The following is a 13948-nucleotide window of genomic DNA, read 5'->3' on the forward strand; positions in this document are numbered from 1 at the left end:
GGACTGTAAACAGGAGGAGGTCGACGAGGATGGTGAATTGGATGAAGATAGTTATGGATAGCTGCAGTCGAGACGAAGAGGAAGAGCCGCGCAAAGAAATTTTGGGTGGTTTCGACTTGGAAGCGGACTAAGACATCGGATTGCTATGACAGGAAGGTCGTGTGGTCAAACATCTCAACCACGCAACACGGCAACGCATGGGCTGCCCGGCTACCGTGTGACTTTCTTGTGGAACTACCGAAACGGAACTGCAACCTTGTCAACGCATTTCAGAAGCACAAGCCAAACTATCTTATAACCTTATAGTACTGCCAGTGCTTGCTAGATTAGTCTTTTGTACAAGTAGACATATGATTGTCTTATGGAGTACATCTACGACTGTGAAAGAATAGCATGTACGAAATATGAAGCCAAATTATCACCAGAGTAATTTCAGGAGATTGGCCAACGCCTGGACCGAAAGCAAAATTATTCACGCGTACGTTTGGATATATACCTAGAGACTTATAGGACTGTCAAAATCCAATAATTCCGGTTAACAAGTTGTAAAACATCGCTGGTGTGCCCGTACCTACCAGATACATAGCATTGGGTTCTGTGTACGTCGTATTTTACTATTTGCAGTCCCGGCCCCCGAGTATTTGCCAAGCCAAGGATAGCTTCCATAGCCGTATGCTTATAAAATCTATCAAAAAGACCTACCAGTACTGTGTATAAAACTCCACTTTTATCTTTCATCGCTCCGTGTATATCCAATTTTGCCGGGATTATGAGCCGCTTATTTGTAGGATAGCTATGTTCTGACCCAATATTTCGCTCCTCCCAAGTCCTAGTCCCTGTACCACAATCCTTTCAATCCTTCGCTTTTTGCATACCCCAAAACCCGATTGGCTCTAGGCGCCAACAATATCGACAGATTCCCTGCAGAATCGAAACCAAGACTTAGGCGAGTGGCGCAGCAAATAACATTATGATAAATCCATCCAGCCTTCAACGGCATTTAAAATGTATATCAGGCGACGTTATCCGTAGATTAATTCGAATTTAAGATCTAATTCTTGAAAAAAAAACATCCTATCAATTCACTCCGCAGATCCGATCCCGTCGCGCCGTCGGTCAACGCTATCATTCGCGACAACATTCGAGAAACTCATGCGGCTCTACACCAGATAGCAATGCAACCTGCGCACAACCCCCAACCGCAACCCCCCCTGCCAAGCGGTTTCCCCAATGATGTCGGAAAACCCTCAGCAGTGGGCGGCATCGCGTACGATCCGACCCTTTTGCAACCGATCAAAACAATATGCGGCGTGCGAAGACGAGTTTTCTATGTCATTCTCGCGGTCGCTATAATTGCCATAGTTGCGGGTCTAAGTGCTGGATTAGGAGTCGCTCTTAGTAAAAACAATAACAACAGCGCGGCCAGTACAACCAGTGGGGCCGGGGCTGACAGGGCCAGCGGAGAGAAAACAGTGACAGTAACTCAAGGCGCGAGTGCGGGTTCACCAAGTAGAACTACCGATAACCGGCCTGATAATACCTCCGATGGCCCCGATGGCCCCTCTAGCACGTCTTCATCCCTTTCCGATGACACCCGCTCCAGTACATCCATCACTAGTAGGCCTCCTGACGGCCCCGCTCCCACCGAGGCGACCCGCTTCTCCATAGGCACTGGCTTCTGGACAATCACATTTAGCAAATACTCGACTTCTGGCGATCTTTGCACTTTCTTCAACGCCCTTCATCCAGTATCTACAATTGTTGAACCTTGGATTTATGGTAATGTTGAAACAGGGTATAGGGCGTCATGGGCGCAAACGAGTAGTCAAGTCATAGTAACAAATCCGCCGACTACGGTAACCATTCAAGGCGAGAGATATACTGCGACTGCGACTTTTGCGCCTCAAGCTGTTACCAATGTTCCGGCGTGGGATTTTAAGAAATCTACTGTTCCGACGGTTTTTGGTTGCGAGTTTACGGGGTCGGTCCATTTATTGTTTGAGGAAACGGGGCGTATGAGGTATATTCTGTATGTATATTCTTCCAGAAATTCATCCCTCTTATTCCCAGTTCATGGTTCTGTCTGTCCGTCACAAAGCTAACTAGGAGCCCGAAATTATAGTTCAGTGGACCTAAACGATGAATGCACAATTGGAAGCGAGACGGTGGCGGGAGGATCCACATGCTCACTATGTAGGCCCTTGAATTCCTTCTCTCCCTTCCTGATAACGATGCTGACTTCAAAATCTTACAACTATAGATTGGAGACTAGTTAAGAGCAATTAATTAATACCTTTGCCCGAACATTTACACCCGTTCCCCACCTATGCATTGGACACAGCGCTGGCGTTTCATTTTTGAATTATATACTTTCCGTTAATGACCTGTTAATTAGAGATACGTATATGTGAGAGTTAATATTGATACGGAAGGATCTATTTGTCTAAGTCTTACAAACGCATGTTATGAGAATAAGGTCTAGACTCGATACCGAAGAATTCCGTGCTTGGTGGGCCAAAATCAATCAATTGATCAAGCTACAAAGTAAATAATCACTTACATAATCGGAACTCCGTCGCGTGGATTGAGGTTTCATGAAATTTTCGAAATTAGGAGTAAAACTTTGGTTACCGCACGACCGAGCTTCTAGACTATTTATGTATATAAAATCAGATCTGTATATATGTAGACCATTACGACCTCAATAGGGTGCCTAGGCTACGATGTGCTGCACGTGCACCGCGAGCAGGATATCTCGAAATTCTTCAAATGTTCATCTAGATTTAAGTAGTATACTAAACAGCAAAAAGGAATCCCGGAATATTATACTACCTAGAAAGTTAACCAGTAATTCAAAACACACGTTCTGTCTATACTAAAAACGGCTTCTATCAAGATATTCCCAGCACAGGCGTATCGATCCTATTCTACTTTACTCGCAACAACAATAGGCCACTAAAGTACCACCACAAACAATCTAATATCTATATTATAACTAGTGCAAAGGGTCTCTTTTAAACGTCCAAGACCTTCAACTCCCCAATAATCAACGCCTCAACTTTATCTCCTCGCGGAATCCTAGTTCTTTTATCCCCAACTTCACTTAATCCCGGTAAACAGAGTAACGCATTCGCAGCCTCCATACTTCCAATCCTACTACTTCTCTGCCCACCAGTGCTCCTTGCCACTAAGCCTCCAGACTTATCGATCCTTATAGCAGCACGATGATACTCCGGTCGAGGATCCAAAACCAAATCTTCCTCGACAGTTACAAGTGCTTTTGCAAGGTGAATATCTTCGCCAATGAATCCCGATAGTTGCCGGAGCGCAGGAAGAACGAATAGATGGAACGTGACGGTTGCGGAGGCTGGGTTTCCTGGTAGTGAGAAGATCGGTCTCGATATATTGCCTTCGGTGGGGATGGTGGCGAATGTAGTCGGCTTTCCGGGTTTCATTGCCACCCTACCAAAATGGATAGTTCCATTAAACGTCCGTTCAATAGTTGGCTTCAAAAGATCCTTTTCACCCATGCTGACACCACCTGTGGTGATGATCACATCTACCTTCGAAAGGGCTTCTTTGAGAACATCCTCCAATGTCCCAGGTCTAGATATCAAAATTGTTAGCCTTTGTTGATTTATAGGGCGGAGGCAATGTAGGACTTACTGATCCTTCGCAATTCCCAAGTCTACGGCTTCGAAGCCTCGAGCTGTTATCGCTGCTAGTAACGTCGGTCGGTTACTATCTCTCACTTCTCCAATACTAAGATCCCCAGCCCTGTCATGCTGCACAATCTCATCACCCGTCGATAGCACACCGACTACTGGTTTCCTGTAGACCCCAACCTCGACTATTCCAACGCTAGCTAGTAATCCTATTTCCCCGCCAACAGCTGTTATCTCAGCCCCCTTACTCAAGAGCAAATCACCCGTCTTCATATCGCTCCCAACCTCTCTAACATTTTCCAATTCAGTAAGCCCGCTAGCTAAGATCTCAATCTCTAGCTCTTCAGTCCCATCGTCGGTTGTTTTTGCGATTCTTGTATCTTCGACCATTACCACTGCAGTAGCACCAGGCGGCAAAGGAGCTCCAGTGGTAATCCTGGCAATTTGCCCTGCCTCCAAAGGCTTGATTTCACCCGGTGCAGCATGTGAAACTCCAACGACAGGATAGATACCGACACCGTCGGTATGCACGATAGCATACCCATCGACGATGCTAGCTCTAAACGCGGGGACAGATTCTTTCGCCCTTACTTCCTCCGCGAGTATATACCCAACTAAATTCGCATCCACTTTCCTTTTCACAATTTCCGGCGCAGTTATATTCTCAACCACAAGTTTATGTGCTTCCTTGACAGATATCATTGGATATGGAGAGCTTCTGTGCCGTCTGGCGACATCTCCGGTCAAATCATTGGACTTAAGCTCTCCACCCTGTTGGGTTCGTGGCGTAGGTGCATGATGCCCACCACCCCCATGATGGTGACCACATCCACTTGTCATTCCGACGGCGTCGTCCGACGCTAGCCCTCCGCTCTCATGTAAATGTGAGTGGTGATCATGCGCTCCGCTAGGGGGAGCTACCCCAGCTTCCTTCTCGAGCTTTTTAATTCCTCCTGAATGCAAAACGCGAGAATCCCCGCCTGCAGCTTGGATGCATGCGTGCGGAAGGAGCTTAATAATGGACTCAAGATTTTCTTTTGCGCCCTTGGGTGATCCGGGCAATGTTACTATTACCGTATCACCACGTACACCGGCGACTGGGCGGGACATTATTGCGACTAGTGCGGTTATGCCTGTGTTAGTGGTTTTTTCACAAAGCGCTGTATATACCTTTTAGGACGGACGAGGATCTCACAAGGCGTAATTTTCAAAGAGGCAGCGAGCATTCCGTGTCTGTGCCCCCGGATTTCAAATCATTCCTTAGCTGAAGTTCCATAGACGCTTCTGAATTTTAAATATTCGAGGGAACTTACACTAATCCACTTGCTGTTTTATCCAATAATTCACTAACGGCCTGTGCCACCGCAGCGTTTCAGTCCCTCACATCCTCCAATAGGATTACAAAATTTCTTCCATCCTCGATCATCATAGCAATAATAACTATGAACAGAAGGGAAAAACATAGAGCAGAAGAGAGAAAAAAAAGGTCAACGGACCTCTGGCGTCACGTCCCGTTTAGCAAATCCAGTTCCTCCAGTCGTGAGAATCAAACTCAACGCCTTGTTATCACACCAATCCTTGATTTTTTCCTGAATTTTTTCTGTGTCATCAGGAATGATTCTTCGTTCTTCAACAAGCCATTCGTAGGCGTTATTATGAATTTGGGCGTTTGCTTCGGCTATCACCGCGGTTAGAGTGTCTATAGCCCGGTCGGTGGCATGGTCTGCAGCGGCGGTGTCGGAGACGATCAGCAAACCAACTGTCAGTTCCTTTGTCGCGGACATCTTTTCGCTCAATTTATGAGTGCGGATTAATACGTGGACAGGCTGAAGTTTTCTTATTGACGTCCTTGAACAACCAGTTAAAAAAAACTAGCCAGCTTTCAAAGGAATTTGCGTTTAAATGACTGGCCAATTGATCGAAAGCTATCGCAATGAGGTTGAAAAAAGGATTGGGAACAGTTCACCGTAGCGGGGTTTCTTCCATCTCGGAGGGGTGAAGGATTGGAGCGGGTCTAACGGTGAGGTCATTTGCGGAACCAAACGTACCAACCCAACGCGGGCGAAGGGATGAGCCGATGGGATCCACCCAGGAAGGCTAAGAACGCAGACATGCGGCACAGCGTTTGCGTTTTTTTGCACAGCAATCCAATTTGTTTAATTTGGGAAAGCGGTCATTCGACTTCGTAAGGTTGATTCGCTGGTTTAGTTTTTGGAGATGATAGTTGGGATATCGATAACTGCTGTCTCGAGGATATCGACGTTCTAGAAGTCAAATGGCGGGGAGTGATTCATGTTGCAGCTCCAGTTCCCGCTCCCAGCGGCGGTTTATAAATACCAGTGGAAGGGTCTATGGATTTAGTCTTAAGGGCTCTTCTTTGTTCTATCCATAACAATACACTTAGCTTAGTAACAATCCCAGCCCAAATCCATACAGCACATACTGTTCCTGCATATTATAATAAAGGATATTATCCGGTTCCAGATTCAGCCTGCAAATAATTTCCTATCATGGCTCCCAAATTTTCATATCTCGACCTTGTGAACGGGGTTGACGGGTACGTTTAAGACATCCGATATACATGCATACATCTGTGACATGTTCTAATAATGGGTCTATATAGCTTCCCAAATGCTGCTACTCATCCCGTAGCCTTTGCCGAAAGAACGGCCGACCATTCGCGATTCATGTACTTGTCTCATACAGTCGGGTACATTATTCCCATGGTCCTAGATGCACTGAAAGATGTTGCTCTGTCCGGTGATTGGTGGGAGATCAAGCCTGGTGTTGTTAGACTCCTGGGCGACACTGTTGAAGAGAGAACAAAGAATATCGACGAAACTACTAGAAGATGGAGAGATGCGAAGAGATTCGAGATTCTATCCGGTATGACAGATTACTTTCTTGCGACCAAAATACATAAGCGGTGACAATTGAAAGCTAAAGGGTCAATTATATAGGCTGGAGAGATGAGAGATACACCGTCTATGCGCCACAGGGTAAACCATGCTTCTATATGGAACGATCCGCCCATCCTCTGTAAGTCTATGTTCGTATATAATACTAGGAATGGGATGAGAAAAAACTAATGTATGCCATATAGTTTCGGTGTGGTTGCATACGGTTCTCACATGACCGTCTATATTCCCGCCACCCCCACTACCCCACTCCGAATCTGGGTCCCCCGTCGCGCAGCTGGTAAGGCTACATACCCAAGTATGCTTGACAATACCGTCGCCGGCGGTATGGGTGATGGCCAAACTCCCTGGGAATGTATCATCAAAGAAGCGGGCGAAGAGGCTTCCTTGGAAGAAGACTATGTTCGTGCCAACGCGAAAGCTGTCGGGTTCGTTTCATACTTCTACGTCAGACACAAAGAAGCCGGGGGTGAAGCAGGGCTCCTGCAGCCTGAAGTTGAGTACTGTTATGATATGATTGTGAAGGAACCCAGTGAAGGTGGTCCAGTACCGAAGCCGTTTGATGGAGAGGTTGCTGAGCATATCCTTATGGACGTTGACGAGGTTATCACGAACCTTAAGAACGGCAAGTTCAAGCCGAATTGCGCAGCAGTCCTGCTGGATTTCTTCATCAGACACGGCGTTATAACAGCAGAAAACGAGACGGACTATCTGGAGATTTATACTCGATTACATCGGAGATTGGAGTTCCCAACTAGATAGACTACCCTCGCTTTAGGGGATTTTAGACAGACCCGGGAATTATGTATAAGACATAATTAGTTTCTTTTTTTAGTTAGAGCGGGACGATTTTATGAGATGACAAGAATGAGAATTTTAATGCGCCGCATGAACTCCTCTATATGCAAAAATATGTTCAAATCGATCGCTTCCGTATTATAGTCCATATCAAGCTTGGAGGTCGAAGCCAAATAACGACCAATCGCCATCACATATGATACAACCATCTTAGACTTTCTTAACGAGGAGGTATACGTATTCATGCTTCAATGTCGTCAACTTCTTCGCCGACCCTTCAAGGTAGAGCAACAATCCTCCAAACGAGATATACGCTTTTCTATAGCCCAGGCACCAGTTAATCAGTCGCGATCCTCCAAAATACCATGAACACAGACGCAGACAAAATTCATGAAATAATGAGAAAGGAGATCTTACATAGAGTCCACACCGGCCTCTTCAAACCGGTAGATCTTTCCATAACAAACATACTCGTAAGCGTCTGCCAAAGTCGGCATCTCGTCTATATCCCTCCACCCTTGCTTCGCCTCGCCAATGTCACTGCTCCCATCGAGCTTCAAAGTAGATGCGAGGACCAATTCAATCGTTTCACCGGGTTGCATAGGGTATAGATCGTGAGCGATGTCGAGATGGAATTTTACATCTGGATTGGACCCTGTGATACGGGAGACGCGGTCATACTTTTGGGAATCGATGGAGTTGATGGAGAAATTTTCGGAGAGGAGAATTGCGTCACCTGTCGGGCCGGCAGAGGAAGTGGCGGTTGAGCGAGACATGATTCGGGGACAGTAGACTGAGGTTGGAGGGAGGAATTTGATGGAGATCTGAAGCGTGAAGAGGAATGAACGCGGGCGCAGGTTTGAAGGTTTTCGAGATGCAATACAGCTAAAAGTCAAGGCTTGGCACTTGGGCTACGATCCTTGCACAGATGTGGCAAGTTCATGTGGCTGACCCAGCAACTGTGGCGGTGAGACTCGAAAAGCAACAGCAACACAGCGAGCTGGCTCTGGTATACCTAACTTCGAATCCTAGTATACCCTCAGCTCTCGATCTCCCTGGTAATTTGCACACGGCTATGCAATGAGAATTGTATCATGGAAACTATGTCCACTCCACTCCGCCAACCGATAATACCTAGCAGCTGCCGTCGCCCCTGATGAGAGAGACCCCTTTAAATTTACGCACCATGATGGACTATGTATTATTATTCAATGCGAGGGTAATGGGATCATATGTTAAGTGTCTTATGTGTACCTCAAATCGAACCCTGGGTTAAACAGCAGCAGATCATGAGATCTCGAGAGCTACTCGTATGACCTAGATGCCTCTACAAAAGTATTACGTGTCCCCCTTCGATACCTGAAGTGCAGCCGTGTATGGCTGGCTTGCTCGGTCCTTTTTGAACTCCCTACTTGACTAAAACCTTCAAAACCTCCACCAAAGCGGATATCATGTCCCCATTTTTCTCTTCTGCAGCGACAGCTTCCTCCAATATCCTTTTCAATACATCCACACCACCTTCTTCCTTCACTTTCTTTGAACCATCCTCACCTCCCACAATAACCAAGTTCCTGACCACCACAACCCCTCGGAACACAACACCATCTTCCTCATCCTCACATACTTCAAGTACTCTCTGTACCCCACCTTCTCTCTCTAAAATCTTCTTAACCCCTGCATCCCACTCTGTCAACATTGCCAATGCCCCACTAGCCGCTAAACGGCTTGGTACATCATCTGCCTGTGCGATTGCCAATAGCATCTGCAGCCTATTCCCACTCCTTGGCCCTTCAACAAATAAACTGACGGTTTCAGGTGCAACCATAAGATTACACACTAACTCCACCGCAGCACGTTGAATCATATCATTAGCATGTAGTAACAGCTCTTCTATGATTGTGAACTCTTTTTTGACGATAACCGAACGAATAGAATCCGTTGTAGAGGCTAGATTTGTAAGGGCTAAGAGGGCTTCAAAGAGCGGTAATAAATCTCTTGAATCAGCGGTGGAGTTGTGGATGGATTTTATAAGGTTTAAAAGTGGTGGAAGAGACGAGTTGATGGGGACCGAGGCGCTGAACGCTAATGATGGGTTCACTGAAATGAGGAGCCGGGAGAGGGCGTGTGCTGTGATAGTGTGTACACTAGACTCCGGATGGGTTTCCGAGGATGTTGACTCGGGATCTGAGGATGATGGAGTCGGTATTGTCGGGAGAGAGGAGTATATTTGGAGTAAAAGTTTAACAGCACCTTGTTGTGCCATTATTCCACGATGGGCACTGACTTTGGAGAGAGATAGAATAATAGATGAAGTTAATGCCGTAGCTTGCGGGGACGTCTTCTTAGCAAGCCTTACTAAGGCCGGTACGACACCCGCAGCAAGTAGTGACTGGCAACGTTTGTTAACACAAGGATCCTGATCCAACTTGGGTATTTCGCCGGGAGTTTTGGAGGATGGTGTGGCATTAGCATAGTTTTTCAGCTGCGCCATTTTTAATTGTTCCTCTGTTAGAGGTTTAGTATAGCGAGTGAGATTATCAATCGTGGTGAGGACGCCGAACACTATTGATGTGCTCGTACTAGGATTGAGAAGGCTAAGAAGAGACTTTATAGTTGAGGAGTCGGCTGCAAGAGTTTCCTTTACGGAGGGTGTGAGTGAAGTGTATGCTAAGCCTTCTACTGATTGTTGCCTTGAGGCATCAGAAGATGATGATAGTAGGCCCTTAAATGTTGACGCCAGCTCTTCGATCTCCTTGTCTGACTTCGGCGGTTTTACTGGCTCCTTTTGACCAGGGGGGGGTGCCGGAGTATCTCCTGAAAGCTTTGCAAGAGCGAGGGATGCGGCTGTACTTGCGTCACTTTTGCTGGAAGCCATTGCAGTGAGGTAGTCTTCGCAATTCTTCGACACGGCATCTCTGCAAGTTTTGTCGATACAAGCTGCAGACATTAAGTTAATAGCAGCTAGCTCGACTGTCTGGGGCCGCCCTTGTAAAGATGGTACTAGATTCTGAACAAAACCATCTGTATGGAACAAATTTGACAAACTGTTTGTTGCAACTGGAAATAGCGCTGCTGCGACATTAAATGCCAGAGCCATCTCCTCGTCATCACCGGAGGCCAACCTTGTCGTCAGGAAGTCACCAAGAAGTTGTAAGGATAACTCGGACTCGATTGACTCGAGATATTTGGCCGCTGCCAACAAGGCTCCCGTTCTTGTGTCCTCCTTTGATCCGTTTGTAATAAGAGTTATGAAGTCTATGAACTCATGTTTTCCAATTAAAGATTGTAGCTTTTGAGCATCCGCAGCCAGCATCCGCGAAATAGGCCGGATAGATGACTCTCCCCGTTGGCCTTTAGCCAATTGGCTAACAAGATATCGAAACCATGCCCTCTCAACGGTGTCTCGTTGTTCACCCTCCCAAGTTTTTGCGTCTAAGACAGTCGATGTAAGAGACTCTACAGCCTCGATGCCAAGGTCTAGCACTCTTTCAAAAGTCCGTTCTCTCGTTCCTTTGTCGGTGACCATAGCCGTAAGTAAAGCCTTTCCACCCGTATTCTGATTGACCACAGCACCAAGCAGCCTTCCCGCTAAAGCCTTGACGTTGTCTTCTCCTTCATACTGAATAACTGCAAGGACAATTGCCTTTGCTTGGTCTGCAGTCAGGCTTCCTCCACTCTGTACTATCTTTACAGCTTCGCCACCAGACTCGGCATCCCCATCTTCTAATAGCTTCCGGCAAAGCTCTGGGATCTTGGAACCTGAATCTTGGGTTTCTTGAATGTGTTGAAACGCGGCACGAACTTGTGGGTTCTGCGGGGCAAGATGAATCGCCTCTCGAAGGGCCCTGGCGGCATCCTATAGGTGTATGTGGATAGGCGTTAGCAATAAGAAATATGTAACGGAGTCGTTGATTAGGGGAACATCGAGAGAATTACCTCTAATCTACCGGCCCTGAACAGCCCGAGAGCTGTGGAAGCTAACAACGATGCCCGTTTGTCAGTGTTGTCAGCCATGTTCGAAAATCCGAACCGTGAACTCGAACGATGAATGTAAATTCATGCATGTACAAGTTGTGCAGCCCGATTGTGGGGTTTTGGCTCAAGGCGTGAGTCCCCGGTGGTGCATGGGCTAGCTCGGGAAGCTTTATCCCCGTGTACGGAAGATACCGGTAAGATACCGGGACCACCAACACCTTAATTGAAGAATTCATGCGATGCGATCCAGGGATTAGCCTCGAGCTCGACACGACATCCTCCTCGCTCACAACCTAGGAATGCACATACTATATACTAGGCATAGGCATAGGCATAGGCATAGGCCTTGTGAGTCAAACATAGCTGCGTATTTGGGACAATGAAGGGTACTGGAGGTCTATAAGGCTTCTCTCTATACCTGAGCTTGCACTTTTGAATTCGAGTTTCTCACCAATCATAGGCTCTTGGGTCGCGTACTATCTTCACTTCCACTCTATACCTATTATCTAACTTCAATCTTCACTATCCCGCCACACCACCGCTAATATGGACCCGGAATCATCTCTATCAACGGAGCCAGGGCAAGAGACATCCGTACAACCTTCTGAAATCGAAGATCCAAACATGATTTTTAAAAATGGTCTCAGAATTGCCATTCAAGGTTGTGTAAGTCTCGATGCCGTTCCTGTATTATTATATCAGTCTCTATCTAACTTTCATTACAGGGACATGGGGCGCTCGACCAAATCTATGCTACTATCGAGCAGGCTTGTCGGATACACTCTTACAAGGTCGACCTACTCATAATCTGCGGAGACTTCCAAGCCGTCCGTAACTCTCGTGACCTTCTTTCGATGGCTGTTCCACCCAAATACCGCCATATGGGTGACTTCTACAAATACTACAACGGGTCTAAGGTTGCTCCCATACCCACTCTATTCGTCGGTGGAAACCACGAAGCTTCTTCACATCTTTACGAGTTAAATCTCGGTGGTTGGGTGTGCCCAAATATATATTATATGGGCGGTACCGGGGTTGTAAATGTGAATGGTATCAGGATTGCCGGAGCTAGTGGTATTTACAACGAGAATAATTACAAGCGACCTCGGTACGAGAAGCCTCCATTCGACGATCGCTCTATGCGAAGTGCATACCATTACCGGGCGCACGAGCTCTTCAAATTGAATGCCTTGAGTGGAGACGTGGGTATATTTATCTCCCACGATTGGCCTGAAGGTATTACGAAATACGGAAATGAAGGGAAACTACTGGCAGTGAAGCAACACTTCAGAAAAGAAGTAGCGGAGGGCAGGTTGGGTAGTCCGCCATTGATGGGGGTTCTCAGAAAGTTAAAACCGACTTATTGGTTTGCAGCTCATATGCATATCAAGTTTCCGGCGGTGGTGGATCATGGTGAGGCCCCGGGACTAACCTCCAAGAATGATCAGGGCGATTGGACGCGGGGAGAAGATACGTTAGAAGCGAAGAATGAAGACGAAATCGACTTGGATATGGATGATGATAGTATACCGCCAAAACAAGAAGAAAGAAAACAAGAACAACCTGTGCCTAATACTCTACCGGAAAATATAACGCCAGCGCCTTCTTCAGTGCTTTACCCTTCTCCGCCGACAACAGGCACAAGAACCCACTTTCTCGCACTCGATAAACTCCTCCCTCGCCGGGATTTTCTCCAAATTCTGACAGTCCCGTCTCGAAGCCCTTTACCAACATCCAACCCCCTTCGTACTCGTCTCCTCTATGATCGCGAATGGCTAGCCATTAGCCGAGTTTTCGAGCCTTTGGACGTCTCTAGTGGGGTGGGCTTAAGCCAGTACATGAAATTTGCACAAAATGGTAGACGAGTCGCAACAAGAATCAACGAGGAACTTCAATGGGTCAACGACAACATTACGGACGAAAATTTGGTAGTGCCGGAAAACTGGGAGCGGACAGCGAAGCTACAGTTTGATGAGAATACCAACGCCGCAAACCCACGTAAGATTTCAGCTTTTTTTAAAAATTGTATTTCAATATATGGGTTTTCCTTCGCTGACTCTTGATACGAGCGCCCTTTTAGCGGACAGATTTAACAACCCACAAACAGAAACATATTGCCAGTTGCTTGGGATTGATAACAAATGGGCGCCGCTGCCACATATGAGGATTTCCTTGTCACCAACACCACAAGAAGGTCGACTGCAAACAGCGGATACACCGAACACAGATGGAGACGGTGGTCCAAGCTCCACAAACTGAAATTTGGCGCAAGACTTATACAAGAATGATGCAAAAATATGCAGCTCCACTGTCAACACCTAAAGTAATTTCCCAGGCGCTTTCACGGGGCAGGTCTATTTTATTCCTTGCGAACAGAGCTGCGTTTGTACTTACTGTGAGCATGGTGCTGAAAGAGTTGCACGAGGCTAACTAAAAGCACACCATAGAGGTTACTACAGCGAAAGTATGTCGCTCACTATGAAAAGATATGCGTGGACTTCCTCGAGCCATGTAATCGAGACTAAAGGCAACAGTACTACATATTATACGAATTCATTACATCGGAATTCTAGTATAGTTTTGATGACAGCG

General features: G+C 46.6%; 6 protein-coding genes across 6 annotated transcripts; 3 read left to right on the forward strand and 3 right to left on the reverse strand.

Moving 5' to 3' along the window:
- Positions 1 to 1175: 1175 nt before the first annotated feature.
- Positions 1176 to 2286, forward strand: AOL_s00097g125 (uncharacterized protein; the record flags this gene model as incomplete). The annotated part of the gene is made up of 3 exons (XM_011125958.1): positions 1176 to 2029; positions 2123 to 2193; positions 2261 to 2286. The coding sequence occupies 3 exons, from the start codon at positions 1176 to 1178 to the stop codon at positions 2284 to 2286; spliced, it is 951 nt and encodes a 316-aa protein (XP_011124260.1).
- A 728-nt stretch (positions 2287 to 3014) lies between these two features.
- AOL_s00097g126 (uncharacterized protein) lies at positions 3015 to 5449 on the reverse strand (the record flags this gene model as incomplete). The annotated part of the gene is made up of 5 exons (XM_011125959.1): positions 3015 to 3606; positions 3667 to 4783; positions 4861 to 4898; positions 4979 to 5019; positions 5162 to 5449. The coding sequence occupies 5 exons, from the start codon at positions 5447 to 5449 to the stop codon at positions 3015 to 3017; spliced, it is 2076 nt and encodes a 691-aa protein (XP_011124261.1).
- Positions 5450 to 6175: 726 nt separating this feature from the next.
- Positions 6176 to 7345, forward strand: AOL_s00097g127 (uncharacterized protein; the record flags this gene model as incomplete). The annotated part of the gene is made up of 4 exons (XM_011125960.1): positions 6176 to 6222; positions 6289 to 6551; positions 6626 to 6704; positions 6769 to 7345. 4 exons carry the CDS (start codon positions 6176 to 6178, stop codon positions 7343 to 7345), a joined length of 966 nt encoding a protein of 321 aa, XP_011124262.1.
- Positions 7346 to 7591: 246 nt separating this feature from the next.
- On the reverse strand, positions 7592 to 8157 carry AOL_s00097g128 (uncharacterized protein; the record flags this gene model as incomplete). The annotated part of the gene is made up of 2 exons (XM_011125961.1): positions 7592 to 7700; positions 7799 to 8157. The coding sequence occupies 2 exons, from the start codon at positions 8155 to 8157 to the stop codon at positions 7592 to 7594; spliced, it is 468 nt and encodes a 155-aa protein (XP_011124263.1).
- Positions 8158 to 8789: 632 nt separating this feature from the next.
- Positions 8790 to 11395, reverse strand: AOL_s00097g129 (uncharacterized protein; the record flags this gene model as incomplete). Its single annotated transcript, XM_011125962.1, has 2 exons — positions 8790 to 11237; positions 11318 to 11395. The coding sequence occupies 2 exons, from the start codon at positions 11393 to 11395 to the stop codon at positions 8790 to 8792; spliced, it is 2526 nt and encodes an 841-aa protein (XP_011124264.1).
- Positions 11396 to 11902: 507 nt separating this feature from the next.
- On the forward strand, positions 11903 to 13615 carry AOL_s00097g130 (uncharacterized protein; the record flags this gene model as incomplete). The annotated part of the gene is made up of 3 exons (XM_011125963.1): positions 11903 to 12022; positions 12082 to 13354; positions 13437 to 13615. The coding sequence occupies 3 exons, from the start codon at positions 11903 to 11905 to the stop codon at positions 13613 to 13615; spliced, it is 1572 nt and encodes a 523-aa protein (XP_011124265.1).
- Between the last annotated feature and the right edge of the window lie 333 nt (positions 13616 to 13948).

Source organism: Orbilia oligospora, assembly GCF_000225545.1.
Source record: "Orbilia oligospora ATCC 24927 unplaced genomic scaffold scaffold00097, whole genome shotgun sequence".
Taxonomy (NCBI): Eukaryota; Fungi; Ascomycota; class Orbiliomycetes; order Orbiliales; family Orbiliaceae; genus Orbilia; species Orbilia oligospora.